The sequence below is a fragment of the Punica granatum genome, chromosome 3, assembly GCF_007655135.1.
Source record: "Punica granatum isolate Tunisia-2019 chromosome 3, ASM765513v2, whole genome shotgun sequence".
NCBI lineage: Eukaryota > Viridiplantae > Streptophyta > Magnoliopsida > Myrtales > Lythraceae > Punica > Punica granatum.
Window position 1 is genome coordinate 36,850,260 of NC_045129.1, and position 19,845 is coordinate 36,870,104.

Sequence of the window (19,845 nt, forward strand, 5' to 3'; positions counted from 1 at the left end):
CTGCCTTCCGGAATTTCCATGCTTGAATGGTAACGAGTGCGATCTAATGGATCTCGTCTATGCATTCTCCCTACTGGATTTACTTCATGAGGGTTAAAAGAGGGTTTATTCATCAATTCTCCAATAGCTCGATAACAAGTTTACTCAATGCACAATAGGAAGAACCTTAATAGCTACCCTGCACTTCTTGGTCTCCGTCAGAACTTTACGCCCCGTTTGGATTCAGAGTCATGCGATTTTAACTTTAACTTTAACTTTAACTCAACACACTACACAACAAAAATACACATTTCCCAATTCAAAAATTTTAACTTTAACTTTAACTCAATACACTACACAACAAAAATACACGTTTCCCAAGTCAAATTTATAATCACATTTCATTTGTCTTTTTCCACAATCAAAATTAAAATCAAAATCAAAGTAACTTTAACTCTGAATTCAAACGGCCCTTAATAGCTTTCTTTAACTCCTCCAACGAGACCACAATCACATCCTGCTCACCTGCAACATCTCTCTTGTAATCCTTCTTCACCTCGACTCCAAGCCCAAGCTCTCTGAGCACATTTCGAACACATTGAGTTGCTGCTCTGAGTACATGGATTACACAGCAATTGGAACCCCGAACCACAGACTCTCCAGTATGGAGTTCCAGCCTTAGCGCGACACAAACCTCCGACTACTGGGTTCGCCAATGCTGCCACCTGTGGGCCCCCTATCACCTTCCTAATCGGAGCTGTCTGATCTAGGATCCTTATGGCAGGGCGTGCTCGAGGTTCGCATAGTCACTAGGGTACTCCATCTTTCCCTTGGATGGTGGCTGGCATAAGGACCACAGAAACCGGTGCTGGCCTTGCTCCAAAGCCCGGGCTATCTCTTTGGTCCTCCCCGAAGCTGCCCATGAGGGAACATTACTGATGACATGGGTTGGTCATTATCTCATTGTAACTTCCCTCATCAAAAGGGTCTGTCTTTTCCGTGGACTCCTCGTCTTCTTCTGGTGATTTTCCACCATTACCACCTGCCTTGACAAGTTGCTCCCGGAGCTCCCTTAGTTTCCCTTTCTTTGAATTTAAGACACTAAGGAACTACATCCAAGAACAAGCCCAAAGTCAATTTCGTGACTGAGATGTAATTCTAAAGGTTGCTCATTATATTCACGTGCAATTCATCAAGTGCTCCAATCATATGCCAGCAAAAAGTCAGACGGTCTTCGTCATGTACCATAAGTTCAGTTGTGGATTATCAGTGAATTATATAACATAACAAGAACCAGAGTGGACAAGAAAAACCCAACATTATCGATTTGATTCGGCTTGGTTAACCCAACAAACAGAATTTTCAAGCCCTTCCTGTCATCTTAGTTTCTTTTTCTTTCATCCTTTTTTCTTTTCTTCTCAACACAGAGAAGATATAGTCAATCCATCATGTAGAAAACATGAGTTATAGCCATTAGCTAAATGTAATTCATTAGACATTTTCTCTTGATCAAGTTGCAGAATTATGGAAACTAATTGTCCTTTCACATTTAACTAACTTGCAGGCTGAATAATTACATAGTTATTAGAGTGAAAAACTGCAACAAGCACATAGTTTTAATAGTAAAAGATAAACATTACTCATGAGGCTCTAATTTATCTTTAAGAGAGCGTAATTATCAGAAGCTATATCCATCAGAAGAACAAAAACCACCTTTGCTTGGATATATTACTTATTCCCATGATAAAAGAGGAAAGAAGAAAACACCTTTGCATAGACTGCAGACTCAAACTTTGTCTTCTCATTGCTAAAACTTTCACTCTGTGCCAGGCATTTCTCAGTTTCCACTTTTAATCTCTCAAATGATTTAGTTTTTCTTACAACTTCTTCTTGTTAATAGATAACAATCAAATAAGAACTCAAAAGTTTCATTGTAGTGTGAACCAGTTAAGGTAATCAATAGTTTTACTTTTTAGTCATTTTATCTTTGATCCTAGTGAATCAAATGATACTTCAAACCAGAGGAGATAGTTTAGGTGAAACTAACGACTTATTCCTTCCCCAAGCAGCCATATAAGAGATTATACTAATAATGTTTAACCAAATATAATCATAGGAGGCTTACACTGAGCCATATGTTTGCATCCATAGGAAAGTTCAAGATTCCTGAATTGGTCTGTTTAGGATTGGGTGAAGGTTGGCATTTCCATCGCCATTCCAGCTTTGTCCCTTCCTTCTCGAAGGTCCATGACAACTGCGAAACTCGATAGATCAGGCAGATAAAGGGCAAGGTCACCTAATAAAATAAGACCAAAGGTAAAACCTGAGTGCATCAAAATATCAATCTTAAAATACAGCATATTTCTTTCATCTAGTACAGATACAAAGATAGGAAAGAAAAAGTATTCCGACAAGTTCTACGATCACACCACAAACAAGGATAAAAATGAATTAGCAAACAAGAGTATAAGCTCAGCTCTATGATTTACATCTTCCTTTTGTGTGATTTCTCCGTTTCTTTCTTTCTTTTTTTCTTTTTTATTTCTGTTATGTTTTCAAGGATATCATCTGCAGGGAATGATCCTTATGAAGATAGTATCAATTTGGGTCATACACACAATTTCCTGCCCATCTTGACTAAATCAATTAAAACCTGTAAAATATGCAACTTGAAGCTCGGCCCTATTTGCGCCCTTCAGCTCCCTCCATCCCCCTTCCTTCCCATTGCACGTTAATGTCCGAGAAAATTTACCCCAACTACGAAACGAGTTGAAGTCACTAGTGGATGCAATCAGCTAAGAAATTTCACGAACTCTGGGTATCTATCCCAAATTTATCCCAATTCTAGGTCAACTTTTCGACCCAAAATCATCTCACCAAAGGATCCATTCAGTCCAACATTTGATTAATCTCTGTAAGAAACATTCAACTATCCTAGAAAAATTAAATAGAATTTTTTGGGGGGATGAAGCCAGAGGAAAGCACATACTCTTCTCTGCCCGTTTCCAGCGTCGGTGAACTTGTAAACAGAACCGGGCTGTTGAAACCCTAAGTACTACTCAGCCGATTCAAAGTAATCTGCCACTGGTTGGTCCCACTGAGTCGCTCGTTCCCTCACTTCTTCCTCCGATGCTGTAAAACCCAGAATGCGAAACCGCGAAGGGTTGAAACTTGGAGATGAAAAATTTCAGGATTCATGAGGAGAGTCAATCGAACAGGCAAGTAGGATGAAATTTGACCTTTGCAGACCCAAGAGTCGAGGCCGTTCGTGATGGAGAGGTCGAAGTGGGTGTCGTACCTTGTGACCTTGATAAAAATCGGCTCGATCTCGTCGGGCTTAGTACGATTTGGGAGCCCGAGCTTCAAGCACGAATGCCTTGGCAACTCCATTACTTTATTACTGTTGGCTTACTTCAGTGAGAGTGTGCTCTGAAAGAGAGAGAGGGATTCCTTCTTTCCTTCTCTTCCCGCCTCGCTTTTTGTTCGATTTCCATTTCAAAAGGTAATGATTGTTTATTGAATTGAGAAAAAAAAAATATTAAAATTGTAAAGAAAGTGTACAATAGTTGAGACGATTTAGTATTAAAAAATTAATTGTAATATAGAATAAGAAAAAAATATGAGAAAAAATTTGAAGAAAAAATAGATAAAGTAATGATTGTGTTGTTGAATTAAAAGAAAAGTAAAGTAAAATTAAGTAAAGTTAAATTTGATTTTGTAAACATACATAGCAGTACTGTACACTAACATTTTTTATCTTTTTTTTTAACGAAACAACACGGCTATTATAAATTTTACTAGATTTCAAAAGAATATTCTCTTGCTTATGTTTTCTTTCAATTTTTCAGTATTATCGAGTTGGTGACCTCGTCGGCTACTAGGAGTGTAAATGGTTCGGTCCGGATGAGTATTTCAAGTTTTTTTGAGTTCTGATGTTTCGAATCAAATATGTTAGGGGAAGAAACCCGCTCGATAACCATTGATTATATAATTAAACCCCCTGCTATAGGGTTGATTTTTTCGATTTGCATTTTGGATAACTCAAATTTGCTACCTGAAAAAAAAAAAGGTTTGTTTGTTATTCTAATTCCATTCCAAGCTATTGTTTACTACTCTACCATAATAAAAACACAATAAAATAAAATAGACACAAAATACATCATATCTCCTCAAATGAATAGATGAAATAAAATAAATAAATATTGTCTAAAACACCTCAGTTTTTTTTTTATGGCTATATCCGGTCGGTAGGGGCCCATCGGATTGCATTTATAGAACCTGAAACTTGAAGTGGAACCTGAAATCAAAGGACATAACCACCCAAATTAGCAACCTAATTTTTAGGTGTCGTTTTTTTGAGTTTTGGATTTATGGATTCTTACTTACAACATTACCGGCTACTATCACACCTCGACTAACTTCGATGCCCGCAGGCTTGCGAGGTCACTAGTCCCAATGAGTCCCCTCTCCTTTTCTTCTTAACGATCTCTCTTTGATATCGGGAGTGGGGCCTCGCCAACAACCTCGGTTTTAGTCTTAGTTTCTAACTAAGCAGCCAGTTAGAAACTAAGTCTGGGTGATTGATACTCCAATGAAGATCTTTCTCTATTTAAGACGTTGATCGCATGCATTATCAAGATATATTAAACATAAATTCGCAGTGTAATTTTCAATTTATTTTATTCAAATTTTGGTTATAGCCCCTTTTTCATTAACAGAAAAAAAAAGATAGTAATTATCTCCTCCAATTGTGAATATATAAATAATAACAAAATAGAAATATATATTTACCATTGTGCTACCAAAGCCCAAGAAAACTCCCCAGGCCAACGGCAATCATGTTGGGATTTATGGCCATAATTCCCACCGCTCTCATGAACCCCCATTTGTTAAAACTATGTGATCTCCCATTGTTATTTTCTTATGCATTTCCAACTCCCTCGACCGTTTAGTCATCGTGACATTCATAATCATCTCCTGGAACTCCGCAGACATCGGAGGTGTGAGTTGGTGCTGGATAACTTGTGTTAAAGCTGCCTGCGAGAATTCTCCATCCTTGTCTTGTGGTACTCCAAGCACAGCAGGAGTCATGGGAACCACACGAGAGACTGCATGAGGCGCGAGCTGGATCACCAGGTCCACGCCCAACGAGCCATTATATCAAACCTCATCAAGGGGACGCCCGAGACAAGGAGGTGTGCTCTAATTAATTAGCATGCGGAGGTGAGAAGTAAAACTTAATTAATTTATTTAAATACAACATTATCAAAGTACTCTGTGATGTGGTCCAAAGGTGACATTTGAGTAGAAATTAATCTCAGCCAATGAGTTGAGTTCGCACCGTCTCTCACCGAAAGTAAAAAACTCGATATTTTACTTACTTCATCGAGTTGAGTTTGCATTTCAGTGATGTTGCTTAATGGGTTAGGAACTCCAGAGCCCTAGAGCTTAAGCAAGTGATCCATAAATGTGGGCTCAGATGCATATTGTGGGCTGGTCAATGGCCTTGTTGAAGTCTCTCTTGTATTTCTTGTTCTCTTTCTCTGGTATGGTATGTAAGCCCAGAAAAGATATATTCAGGTCCTCGTCCTACGGTGATCATCCCGACTGATTCTCGAAATATGTAAAATTATCCCCGACTGATGCATATTGAACTTGGTGCAGTACGGCCTCTCATATGTTTGCAATTGATAGCAAAAGTTATTCGGTCACCGCAGCAAACACGGAAAATGGAAAGAGAGAAGAAAATCAATGGTGCATAGCAAAAGCTCATGAAACTTATTATTCAATTACAGAAGAAGCCGTATGCTGTCGTCGTTGTCTGAACATATTCGACTTCTAAATGAACAGGACAGGTTTCTTATCCAAAACAAGGAAAGGCAAAAGGCAAGTTCATCCGCATAGCCAAGAATACTTCGAAAACTTACTATAAACGGAAAGCGAAAACAGATCAATAACATTAACACCACGTAAGAATATTTCTCCTTTGGAGCCAAAGCAAGAAATCAACAACCTAAACTAACAACTATGAAGTTACTGCGACCCATGATTTCTCCTTCCTCTGCTGGACAGAACTCCTCTTCCTTCCCCCGCCTCTCGTACAGCTCGCCAAACTGAGAATTCGATCATGCTATGTAGCTTTTCTATACAATCTCTCCATACTGCAAACTCTAATAAAGAAAGGGGGAAAGAAGAAAAAAAGATTCAAGATTTTGGAGAAACAAATCCCATAGAACTTCCCGAGAAGGCAGGTCGACGGAGCAATGAAACGTGTAGAACCTTGCTTGTCCGGGTCACTGGGTCGGTGGCAAAAACGGAATTCGAATAACACGAGCTCATCAAGACCTGTTGTGTATAGGATCGGATCCTCCTCGAACCCGCCTCTTGCTCGACGTGTAAGGGTCAAATTTACCCTTCGGGCTAGGAGACGGTTGCCCCGTGCTCATTCTTTCCACAGAGCTGCCGGCCTTCTGTAGAACCCGTCGTGTACTCTCTCGTGCAACATTCCGAACTTCTTGCAACCCGGCTAGTCCGATGCTCCTTACGGCGGAGACATCACCAAGCCTCATCGCTAGAATCCCGATAAAGATGAGAAGAAGAAGTGCTCGGCGTGCCATGAAAACTCGTGATGGATATCGATCAATCCTAGCTAACAACACTCAGATGGGCTAGCTAGAAGTTCATCAACGGAGACATCTCTCTTTGTTGTTCAATTCCATCTATGGGGAGAGACACAAAGATGTGTTGTTATTTATGTCTTGGTGGGATTTTTGGAGGCTGTGCTTTAAGGAATAAAGAAGGGGGGGAGAGGGGGCCCAAAACAATTTGTAAAGAGTTGAGGGGGGTAGTTCTCAGATTCATATTCTAAATCATTGTTATTGCTAAGTATGAAATCTAAGCATATTTGTTAAGGCTGCAGATTTTTGGGGGGGGAATCTGACATGGATGGAAGAAATAAAGCGGAAGTTGGAACAAATACCACCTTTCATAAGACACGTATCTTTTACCCCTCTCTTTTTTTCTAGATCTATTCTTACCGAATTTAATTCGATGATATCTGGTTGCTACTAACATGCTACTTAGTGGGCAGATTGTACTTTTCCAATCAGCTCCGCAACTATGTTTCATTTGTATCGTATTTCGGTTCATTTGTGAAAGGTAGACTTTGCAGACAGTTGACTACATATAAGTACACAAATGAATTGAAGTACGATACTGGATAGAAAATATGTACAGCATCTTCACAAGTTTCTTGACCAATTCCTTCCACCACGTATATATACTTTCTAGCTTACATAAGAAAGATGAGTGGTTTTCGACATTTACAATAGTGCTACCCGGGTTACTTGGAACGTCATGTTAATCCTTTATATGCATCCGGTCAGATTATAAGACGCGCGTGGCCAGTGTGAGATGACCTTCGTCGGACGTACGCTTCACTTGGACATTAGCTGACAGGGTCCATAAGCGGGCATCGGCAACAGCAGTCCAATGCCGAGGGTGTTATTGTAAATGACTGTTCCTTTCTTATTAAGGAAGAACATTTTGTATCATAAAACTAATGGAATGGAACAGTGGGAAATGCTACAGTATCAAGCAAGCCATCTCATGTAATAAAGAATCAAAATGAGAGAGAGAGAGAGAGAGAGAGAGAGAGAGAGAGAGAGAGAGAGAGAGAGAGAGAGAGAGGAAAAAGAAGAGGAATAGGGAGATCACCCAAAAGAAACAAATGCCCGCTTTATAGTTATATGCTACACTCAAGATTTTCTCGTTTTTGGAATTCCAAGCTCCTCTCCATGCAAGCCCTAAAAATAACACTTGGTTTCTTGCGAGAAACAATTTTGGATGTATACAATTTTTCCTTTTTCGATTCAAATCACAAGATGTTCTTTTAATCAAATCGCTCCAAGTATTGATTCGAATCAAGTTTTGGAAATACTTTTAGTGAGGTTCGAATCCTTATACTGCATGTAAAGTTCACCCCACGTAAAACATAGTTTTCTAATTGTGATAGACCTCATGGTTTGCTCCTTTTGTTTATAAAGCTCAATATCCAATTGAGTTTTCGAGGCAAGTGAAATAAAATATAAAAATTGTCTAAAATTCTTTCTTCTTTTTTTTTCCTTTTTTTTTGGTTTAGACCATCTTTTTATGTACCTTATTACTTTATTTAGTGAGAATAATATATATATATATATATATCATTTAAACAACAGTACTCTAAAAATAATCACATGCAGCTAGGAACATTCTAAAGCATAAATTCCTCAACTTTTCCCCTGATTTAAGAGAAGGGATCTGATAAGTTTTGTTCCTTGGGATGAGGGTGATGGGTGGATTTTTCTGTTCCAAGCAAGCACTAAATAAGCTTTAATCAATTAATTAATCTAACAAAAGAGTTTAATGTATTGCTTATAATCATTTAATAGTTATTATGTGCTGATTCTCTTGCTTTTCCATCCTCCAATTGTACAAAAAAGAGCTTATTTGAAAGTGACCTATTTCTCGTTCAAAAGAATTGGACTGACATGTAGTCTCTTTATGATCTTACTTGTGGTCTGATTTACAATTATACCACTAAAAGGAACAAGTCCCTTAGCAAAAGCAATAGCACCACCTGTTGGATCTTGTTCTTATGTAATGCTAACGAATGAGTTAGTATAAAATTTCATTGGATTTATAAGCGATTAGACTTATTTCTGACCTAAAAACTCGAGTTGGTAGATTGTTAAATTCAATTTCTTATAAACTCATGGATTTATCTCTTTAATTTTTCCATGTGGAATAATTTCTCTCAACGCACGCTCTCGCGTAGCACCATGTGGTCTTTCTAACATTTTATCTACACGTGTCGCGTGAACACATAAATACCCGCCCTCAACAACTTATCTTGAGCCGGGCTCTCATCTCTTCCAAACTCGGACCTTAACTACCTCAAAGTAAGCTTTCTCTTCCACACTCGGACAAGGGGGGGTCAAATCAACTGCAAGTCGGGCTTTCACTTTCGGACTCGGACTTCGTTGGCCACGAGTTCCACTCTCGGGCCTAACGTAACTCACACAGGCGCGCGAAAGCCTGTCCTCCTCTGATACCATGTAAAATTTCACCAGGCCTATAAAAGATTGAACTCATCTCTAACTCAAAAGTTCCAGCTAATATGTTGTGAAACACAATCTCTTATAAATTCACGGATTTTTCTTTTTAATTTTTTGGTAGGGGCAATTTCTCCTAACACTCGTCCTCACGTGGCACCGTGTGGTCTTTCTAACCTATTACCTACACGTGCCGCATGAACACATAAACACCCACCCTCAATAACTTACCACGAGCCAGACTTTCATCTCTTCCGAACTCGGGCCTTAACTACCTCGAGGTGGGCTTTCTCTTCCACACTCGGGCAAGAAGGGTAGTACTAACTGCAAGTCGGGCTTCCACTTCTGAACTCGGATTTCACTGGCCACGAGTTCCACACTTGGGCCTGGCGTAGTGTAAGTCCCCACACGGACGCGTGAAATCCTAACTCGCTCTGATACCATGTAAAATTCCATTAAGCCTATAAGCAATTGGACTCATCTCTAATCCAAAAGTTCAAGTCGGTAAGTTGTAATACCCAATTTCTTATAAACTCGTGAATTTTTCTCTTTAATCTTTTCGTGGGACAGTTTCTGTTACATAAACTTCTCTCTTTCCTCTCCTATCTTCTTTCTTATACATTACGTGTCGTATATTAGATATTCATATACACAGCGACTTTGGAAGCAAAGATGTACGTACTCACTAAACCCAATCATGATGCACTCAAACTCGACCATACATTGCACTGTAATGTCGAGTTCAACGTAAGGACTTTTCTCTCGAGAATTTTCGATATTACCCTTTTCTATATAAGAAACTATTAAGAAATATGATGCAATCCCACCTTTGCCTTGGCGTCCATTGTCTTATCACTAGATTAGGAAATAAACAGATGGAGGAAGCTGCCTCTTTTTTTTTTTTTTTGGCCCCAGTTTTGGTACGGGTACGTACCATGATGAGGTTCATGTACTTAACAGATGCACTGTGTCTAATTGTCCCCCTGTTAAAGTTTCTTTGTTCCCAACCAACTCATTCTACCATTGATTAAAAAATCTGAGATGGGCCATCCCCCAATCGGGTCCTCGTTCCCTGCAGGAGGGCCCGATTGATCAGATTCCTCGAACCGTGAACAGTCCAATTCATGCTCAGTGGCCCGATCATACGAGGTATGGGGCAGGGTGAGTACACCGTACGTGGATCGGTCAATTGTTCGGGAGGAAAGAAAGAGATGTGAGTGTGTTATGTGTTGGTGTTGCTTTGGAGATTCTCAAGGAGCTATGTGCATTAAAGTTGTGGCTTTTGGTTCAAAAACAAAAGGGAAGGGAGCAGTCTTCTAAATTGCAACGACCAGATCCCTCTGTCCCTTTGGTCTGTCTTGACTAAAGCCGATTGCCCCAAAGTGAGAAAGAAAGAAAGAAAGAAAGCAAAAGTTAATGAGAAATTAAAGCACTGTTGGGTAGGGTTGGTTTGATCGACCAGTTCTTTGGACTCCTAATGTCACGAGGAAATCGTTTTCCTACTGAAGTTACGTGCCCGAGTTCGAGATTTGTCAGCTTGGTTTCAATATATGTGTTCTCATACCTTCCGGGAAGGTTGTTCATGTCCTTGATCGGTCCAGAGGTCTCAGTGACTCCAGCAGTTTAGGCCCCATATGACGATGAAGGTTCCTAGCCAATTCGGATAATAACATATCGGAGATGTAAAGCGTGTAAAAAATAAAATCGACATATCATGTGATGACAACTTTAAGATGAGATCTTACAAATCATACAATGGTACACCAGGCTAGTTTCACGATCATGCAAAGGACTCGACCGTCAAAGAATAGAATCAGCTAAAAAGTGGCTCCCCATTTCATGTAATAGAGATCGAATATTCACACGTCTAAACACAATGACACTAAACAACGTGTAAATACAATTCCCAACGGTCTTTGTCCAGTACATCATTAGCTCGCCCACGGAACAATAAGAACACATGTTCCTCTTATTGGGAGAAGTTTTGATATTCTTCGTTAATGGAATAATCTCGGCGACAAACAGGTCCCTGAACGGAAGGATCACACTGGTTCTTGATGAGCAGCGACCGGGCTGGCTGGCGCCATTGCTGGAGCTATTGTGAAGTGCACGCCCCGACGCTGCCCTGCCTGTAGCACGAAAGCAACTTGCCTTGCTGCCAAAGCTGCTGCCTCCTGTTCCACCAGGAAAGATAATAAAATTAAAAATGTCATGAAATTTTCAAAGTAATATCAATGGAGAGACCGCGTAATTGTGCAGTCGCCCGAGTACAACTTAGGCGCAACCCCCGCTTAGTCTCTGCCACAAAGAACACCTAGAGGTAACATGCACAAGAATCCTTTTCGATAAGTAACATGCATAGACTCCTACTAGTAACAAAATTTAGACTATATCATGATAAAGCCAAGTTTTAGATAGCCACCAGATTGCCAATCCTTTAGGTGCCTGAAATGAAAGAAATGTCGCAGGAGCCAGATGTGCTGTCACCCGTAAATCTTTCCCACATTTTATAAGATGTTTTATCCAGTAAATTATCAAGCTATAAGCTATAATGGTTTAACGAATAAATGGATACAGAGAAAATAAGACAAAGCAAAAATCAGTAATCATGATGTTCCACAACAAGCCAACACTTGCCTGCCTTTGTCTCCGACGCTGCAAGATGCTGATGGCCCAAGCCATGATGTAGCATGGCAAAAGAAAGCCGGCAGCCCGAACCAAGAAGAGCTGCAAGTCATAATAACATCTCAATCAGTATCTCCAAAAAATGGTCCAAAAGTCTCTTTCGCCGCGCTAAGAACCAAAAAAGAAGAGTATAGCTTGCATTAAAAAGTGGAGGGGGGAGTGAGATGAGGCCTTCTTACAGAGAAATAAGCAGCAGCGTCATCTTCCCCATCTTCTTCTGGGATTGACAAGGCGTGGCGTAGAAGCAGAAGGGCCATTAACTGCCAAGAGTGGTGAACAAATTTCAAGTCAAATGCACCTTATAAGATGCAATCAAAAAATTTAAAATACTTGTCAATTTCTCTATATAGAAAATCCAAGAAATTCTCTCAATTTTGGAGACATAAAAATATTTCAAGTCACGTACTTAACCCAAATGTAAGAGAAAGTAAGGCTGCATTCCTTTAACAGGCAGATTAATCTTGTCAAAAGAGACTTAACAATCGAGTGCTTAAAAATTAGTTAGAAAGTTAGTTACATGGAGAAAAATAAATGGGAGGTCAACAAGAGAAAACCTTGCGGCATGTAACATGAGTGGGGTTCAAAATAGAGGGCTTACAATTAAAGCAGCAGAGCGGCAAAATGCAGCTCCATTGGCATTTGAATTTGTGTACTCGTCATACTCGGAATCCAAAAATTGACGTTCTGCCTCTGCTATTGCTAAGAGACGAGGATCTCGCAAGTCCAACGGGGTGCCTGAAATGGTCCAACCTCCCCTACAGATATTTGAAAAGAAAAGAGAAAATCAATACATATAAAATGAAAGACCAATGTAAGGAAAGACAACTAATAGAATGGTTATGTAGTGATGCAAGATGACCAGTCCTCTCTCTCCCTCTATATATATATATACGTGTGTGTGTGTGTGTGTGTTACTGGTATGACTCAATTTCTTCTGCGATTGCTTTCTGTTGCATTAACCTGAATGAAGTGATAAGTCATCAAGGAAAGTCACTGTTACCCTATTTCAATCGTAGCGTCTTCAGGCTCAGGTGGACGTGGTGGGGCAGTATAATTAGGCTGAAATTGCTGCACATGACATAGAAAACAACAGAAATAGACAGAATTTAATTTGTCAACATAAGTTTAGACAAAGAAAAAAAGGAGATGGAGATTTTCTTCCTCCTGCATAATGGCAATAGGCTGTTGAGATTTACCTGATGACAGATTTCACAAATGGTATCACCTTTCTCATTGCACCAGTGTTGAACACACTTCCGATGAGCATACTGTACATAATAACATCAGGTTCAGATAGATAGAGATATTGTTTAACTCCAAAAGGAAAACTAAGAAAATAGCAGGAAATGCAAAACATCATAATAAAACGAACACAACAAAAACAAATGATTTGCTAACAATTGTCCGAAGCCGATATCTTGTCTAAAAAAATGCAGTAAAGTTCCTCCTTTTATATCCCATTTTGAAACTGACAAATTCTGTATCAGATACATTCAAATGAATCTCAGCATCGGGGGTTTCTCACATGCATGATTTTCGGTCAGGGATCAGAAGAACAATAACTTCAGCATTCCAAGCATTGACATTTCAATAACAATATACAAGAAGGATCTTTTTTCCATATATATCTGACGTCAACAGCATCAATTCAAAAGCTCAATTGCTACAGCATCATCACCAACAAAATCCGAAACTACGGAAAATCTTCCATCTCACCTTGAGACTGCCGCTGCATGCACAAGGATTCTCCAGATTCTGGACACTATCCTCCTCCTGGCAAATCCGGCACTCACCCATCTGAATCAGGGGCTGCTCCTCGTTGTCCGCAGCCCCGACAGGGCCAGAACCGCTGCCACTCGACGAGGCCTCCGCGCCGTGCCTCTCGAGGCCATCCACGTACAGGACAACATGGTCGCTCATTTTGCTGTATCTTCGTCCAAACCTACCAAAATCATTTCATCCAAAAGCAAAAACAACAAACAACTTCTTTTCAATCACAAAGAACTCCCTGACAGCAAAAACCACAGAAACCCCATTGCAGGGAGGACCGAGACGCCATCAAAGATCAGAGCTTTCATTCGCTTCCGCAGGAGAAGACGAGTTGGGTGCCCAAGAAACACAGAGAAACAGAGGAAGAAAGAGGATTACCTGTGAAATTGATGAGAAATGGGAGGTGGGTTGGTGGTGAAATTTGGGTAAACGATGGAGCTTCTTGAAGAAGGGGGAGGGGAGGAATTAAATTAAGATTCTTTGATCACGCGTTTCTTCTATTTGGGGAGGAGGAGGAGGAGGAGGAGGAGGAGGAGGGGATTGATGAACTAATCCTTTTCCCGGAAATTTAGAGCGAAAGGAACAGGCAATGTGGATGATTTTTGTTTGAGAAAAAATATAAAACCATAGCACGAGTTTTTGCTTTACATATGTTTTTTCCCTTTTGTATTGTGTGTGTGAATCTAATGGAAGAAGTTTCGGGTTTGGCGGGAGCTTCGGGGGCTCGCCGACCGTCGGGGCCACAACAAACACGGCATCTGCCCAGGTGCATGGGGCCTGGCAGCACAACATGCAGACAATTTTGGCCGAAATATGAAATATAGTCGTTGATTACTATGATTATTGATCGTGACGTGCTCCCAGCTAATATTGAATCGTTCCTTCCCATATAATTTATCTAATTTCATGATTCGACTTCAGCCAATCCGTATTTAATAATATTTTTCAAATACATATCGAAATATCGAAAGAATTATAGCTCAATCTGTCTCTAAACTCTCTAATAAAGCATAAAAATGAATTGTGATAATTCTTGAAGAATTATGTGAAAATTAGCCTCCCTAAGACCATTTAACCCTGTGTGGTCGGATCACCGGTACATCAACTTCTGCCATCTTCCTTCCGAGTAGTCAAAAGTCGAATTATCTATGTTCAATACATACTTTAATAATGTCGAATTAATAAATAAGTTAGGACTTTTAAATTTAATGATCTCATATAGAATGATACTATCGGTACATTTAATGGATGTGATTCATGGTTCGCAGTACTATAACCTTATGTTTGAGATGGAGAGAGAAATGAAAGAAAAGGAAGAGAAATTGAGAAATTTATATGAAAATTTACGTATATATTTCCCTATCTCAATTCTCGTCATTTTGAATATACTGAGAGAATTTTATTTTGATATAAAGTGATGTTGACAATCGTGATTTGAAATGATGCAACTCTTTGTGTTTATTTTACATCTCTCAACTAAGCTTCAAAAATATCAAAGCAGTGTTAACGTCAGAGGCACTGATCGAATCGAATGATGATTTTGGGCTAAGTGGGAGCTTCCTTATTTCATGAGAAAAAAGAAAAGGGCAAGAGGGACGGGGGGCCCCGGAATCCGCGTAATGCGTCAGCGAGGTGTATAGACCGGGCATATGCAGTGATTGAAAGCTAATCCCCAGGGAAGGTTCGGCCCGGCGGCTTCCCGTTCAATTCAACCGACCTCGGTTTCTCCGACGGGGGGCAGATCTGTCTTTTCACAGGTCCATCGTTATTGCCGTTCCCGCGGCTTCGGCCCGACTGTCTTCTCTTTGGCTTTGTCATCCTTATCTTGACATTTAATTGGCTCCTAGTTTCGTTGGGAAAATTGGGAAAACTAGAAGGTCAATGTAGATTATTAGCATATATAAAGTCAATAATAGGGATTTCCACGATTGAGATTGACTAAATGAATTTCTTTTTAGCCATAAATGCATATATTAACACCAATTGGAATTCAAAGAAGCAAAGAAGAACATGGAACAAAATAGTTTCACACATCAAATAGTGGTTTGGGATAAGAGAGGAAAAGTAGTTGATTAATCGTGAAATTAACTGCGTAACATGAGAAAGTATCAATATGCATGGAATTTTCCCAACACATTTAATTTCCAAGAAAGGGGAGAATAAAATAATGTTGTTAATTTGACAAATTGACGCGCTTACCATGAATTATTTGTGGATCTTGTAATCAATTATACGTTAAGATGTCTTTTAGTAACATGAAGGCAAAAGCCGAGAACATTGCAATTAGGATGTTGGGATGGGGGGGCATGAATGCAGATCAAATGAGATACATCTTCAAGCAACATATGCATACAAAGTATCATAATAAAATAATTTTGCCATGAGTTGAAATTCTTCCAATTTATGTATATATATCTAAGCAAAGTTGCGATCTCGGATTCCGGCCCCATGCTTCACTGGGAAAAAGGAAATAACGTTCGAAATTGGATTCGTTTAGCGTGCACGTTAACAAAAAATTTCATCAAACACTGTTTTTGTTTCATACGAATTCAACCTATTATCGTACTACAGTCTGGTTTACCAGGACTAGAGTGGCAATTCCAATTATTGATGCCATTGACGCGTTGAACAAATCAATTTGAAGGTCTCGCATTAAAGATGAGGGTCATTGTTGCAATAATGGAGCAAATAGTAGCCGGTAGTCAACTATAACAACGGTCCTATATTTAATGCAAGCCTTAATTAGACCATACCAGATCATCAAGAATATGAAGGTTTTAATTTTATGGCCGGGCTCTATCAAGCAACCGTGACAATTTACGATTAAAAATTATACACTTGACGGGGTTTAAGATTAACGAAGCCGTGATATTATTGGATAGGAATCCAGTCGAGAAAATGACTTTCGATCAACAATCACATCATGGTGGTGAAACTAGTTGCTTAATAACTAGAACAGAATAATTGTTAAGGTCAAAATAGATGCATTGATGATGATCATGATCTGATCTAAGGCACCCCATTCAAATTTTAAACCTAGCTATAACATGGAGATCGGACCGGGCCGAAGAGTTGACCCGGCCCAGCCCAATGAAGACCATTGATAATTATTGACATGTGTTATTATTTGGTTTTTAATTAAAGCCCAAAAGCGGCAGCAATAAGCTCTCGTAGCTCAGTTGGTTAGAGCACCCGTTTAGTAAGCGGGAGGTCTTGAGTTCGACTCTCAACGAGAGCACATTCGTAGGATTCTAACATTTTTTTATCCCGTTTGGACTTCAAACTATGGGCCCTCCATTATTTTTGCTTTCAAATTTCAGTTTTGTCCTATAGTCGATTATCTATGTGAATCGTGTCCGTGTTTCATTCTTGCCGTGATTGTTGGGCAATCCATCGGTTCGACGAGGCCACATATCAGTGTAGAAATTTCATCAAGAGGTGGGTGCCTCGAGAAGGTAAAAAGAACCTTTTGCCATAGTATAGGACATGGCAGTGGGGACTGTCCGTTAACGTTGCTTCCTTATCCCGCAGCTTTAGTTGTGTGGGTGTGGATGCATGAGAATTGAGATTGACATGAGATGTTGCATGTCAGTGCCCACATTTACTAAAGACCATTGGATAGAGGTTTTGTCATGATATGGCCTCATTCCACGGTCCACCGCAGCTAAAAGTCGTCGTAATTATGTGAAGTTTGACATGTCAAATAGCTCTAATCCAACGTGTAATTGGATGGAATTGATACCTCTAACTCTCACATGATGTCAATGCTCGGATTAGATCTATCGATCGGTCTCCCCTCTAGTTGTTGTGAAGCTCGGTGACTGGCAAAAAGCCATGTATGTGAGGGAAGGCATTTGTGTGCCGCCGAATCAAGCTATGGTTGTCGACTCGATGATATTAAGTTTAGTATGCCATTAAGGACATGGCTTACGAGATAAGTACTCATCAATAAGGAAGGTATATTATTACTAAATTTTCATTAGGCTTAGACGGGCCTGGTCCATTTCCACTTAAAACTTCAAACTGATAAGTGGTGGTACCCAAGTAATATATTAATTCATAGATTTTTCTTTTCTTTTCCGATATGGGATTTATCCCATTTTACTCCTCAATACCCGCCCTCACGTGCAACGTGTGGTCTATTTCTACCTACATGTTGTCACGTGCCCTTAAACACCCGCCCTCAACAATTGACCTCGAGCCAGGCTCTTCTTCCGTACTCTGGCAAGGGGGGATTAACACGAGATGCACTTCGACTGCACTCGACATACTGGGCTTGGCGTGGTGTGGGTGCGCACACGCTCGTAAGCACGCATACGCGTAATTTAGGCTCTGATACCATATTAAATTTCCATTAGGCTTATACGGATCTGAGACCATTTCCACTTAAAAGCTCAAGCTGATAAGTGATGGTACCCAAGCCATATATTAACCCATGGATTTTCCTTTTCTTTATGTTGAGGAGTAAAATTGGATAAATTCCACATCAAAAAAGAAAAAGAATATCCATGTGTTTATATGAGACTTTGGTACAACCACTTATTAGCTTGAGCTTTTAAGTGGATATGGGCCTAGGCCTGTATAAGCACAATAGAAATTTAATATGGTATCAGAGCCCAGATTACGCGTAGCGCACCCACGCGCGTGTGCGCACTCACACCGCGCTAGGCCCAATATGTCCGAGTGTAGCCAACAGTGCGCCTCGTGTTAGTACCCCCTCACCCGAGTAAGGAAGATGAACCCGGCTCGAGGTCAATTATTGAGGGCGAGTGTTTAAGAGCACGTGACAACGTGTAGGCAGAAATAAACCACACGTTGCACGCGAGGGCGGGTGTTGAGGAGTAAAATGGGATAAATCTCATATCAGAAAAGAAAAAGAATATACATGGATTTATATGAGACTTGAATACCACCACTTATAAAATTGAGCTTTTAAGTAGATATGGGTTCAAGTCTGTATCCAATAGAAATTTAATACTTATGATGCTGCAATGAGCGATCAGTCGACATCAAGCCCTGGGAAGGCAACTGGGGTAGAGAGTCTAGATTACAAGATATGTAGTAAGAAGTGTTGTTTCTGTTCAGAATTTGAAACGGGCATTATGAATGTGTACATCAGAGATCACTACTTTCCACGTTTATGTTCTTACATATTATTCTCAATCCTTACTATCACCTTTTTTGTCCTTTCTTTTCTCGTTACGAACAAGATCTAATGACTTAGCAGAGATATAAGAGAGGAGAAATAAACTTGTGAGAATTAAATGTCGGATTGAGATATGTGTCATTACACTAAATTTTGTTTCCCATTTTTCTACTACTTTTAAAAGAGAATAAGAAAAACAAAGTGGTATAGTAAGGGAAGAACCAAGCAATGAAGCATAAGCTCGATGGATGTTTTCCAGCTAATGCTTTAACTTGTTATGCATGCACGGGCTACCCATTTTAAGTAAATTTTGATCTATCATTTTACATGCAGCGAACCGTTATGAATGCACTACAGAAGCATGTCGCAAATGGACTAAACTGAGATCCATACAAGAAATATTTTCAATCAAGAGACTGATAACACCTCTTTTTTTTCTTTTTTCTTTTTTTACTATTATAGGGTGTTTTGGTTTCGCGTGACTAATCCCTATAGTCCGTACTCAAACCCGCAAGCGCACATAACAAGGTAAAGCGGCCAAATGACGTGCAGGTTGGTTCTAAGGGATTTCGAAGAATGATATGTAATACATCGCGATTTCACCCAAAAAAATAAAATTGAGGAGAGAAAATCTAACCATGTTAAATGTGCTGACTTTGATTCTAAGGTGAAGTTATCGGTTTGCATCACCTAATTGGATTGAGCTCCTTTTCCTTCAGGTGATCAAGAAAATTCAAATTTTCCTTTGCCTCTAAGTTATCATGTTATCCACTACCATTAGTACCTTTTCTGCCTTTTAATTGGCTCAATTTGTCTGGTTCATTGGGTCAATCATCAGGACCAATGTCATAACTTTCGTCGACATTAATAAAAAGTGAGTACATCCGATGTGTAAAACCATACAGATTGATTCAATTACGTACCGACGCTGCAATATGAATAAAATTCGTAAAAGGCACAATAAAGCAACAAAGTAATAATTCAAATATATGTAGATATAGATATTGTATGATTTAATTAGCCGAAATCCGAATATTAAATAAGAGGAAGAGAACCGAGTAAATTCTTATTCGATTTTGCTCATGGAATTATAGAAGTCTACGTCCTCTCCCTGTCACGAACTCGAACATCGCATTAACAGACGACACGGCAGCGGGATTGGGCTCTTTTGAA

The 19,845-nt window shown here is 39.7% G+C and overlaps 1 protein-coding gene, 1 non-coding gene and 1 pseudogene across 2 annotated transcripts; 1 reads left to right on the top strand and 2 right to left on the bottom strand.

Annotated features, from left to right (window-relative positions):
• Window positions 1-352: 352 nt before the first annotated feature.
• LOC116199931 lies at window positions 353-3,439 on the bottom strand (annotated as a pseudogene).
• A 7,344-nt stretch (window positions 3,440-10,783) lies between these two features.
• Window positions 10,784-14,170, bottom strand: LOC116199911. The gene is made up of 8 exons (XM_031530499.1): window positions 13,905-14,170; window positions 13,473-13,698; window positions 12,953-13,024; window positions 12,757-12,824; window positions 12,355-12,511; window positions 11,936-12,016; window positions 11,709-11,798; window positions 10,784-11,245 (listed from the first exon to the last, which is right to left on the bottom strand). The coding sequence occupies exons 2-8, from the start codon at window positions 13,674-13,676 to the stop codon at window positions 11,114-11,116; spliced, it is 804 nt and encodes a 267-aa protein (XP_031386359.1). The 5' UTR covers window positions 13,677-13,698; window positions 13,905-14,170; the 3' UTR covers window positions 10,784-11,113.
• A 2,520-nt stretch (window positions 14,171-16,690) lies between these two features.
• On the top strand, window positions 16,691-16,764 carry TRNAT-AGU. The gene has a single exon. It is a non-coding gene; the product is annotated as a tRNA-Thr (tRNA).
• Window positions 16,765-19,845: the final 3,081 nt, after the last annotated feature.

Bases quoted from the DNA above. Each gene is read 5' to 3' on its own strand.
- LOC116199911 (XM_031530499.1), bottom strand. From the start codon at position 13,676: ATGAGCGACCATGTTGTCCTGTACGTGGATGGCCTCGAGAGGCACGGC. The intron at 11,799-11,935 runs GTAAGAAGGCCT...TATGACTTGCAG, and splicing joins ACGCTGCTGCTTATTTCTCT to CTCTTCTTGGTTCGGGCTGC. The intron at 11,246-11,708 runs GCAAGTGTTGGC...CTGGTGGAACAG, and splicing joins AGCGTCGGAGACAAAGGCAG to GAGGCAGCAGCTTTGGCAGC.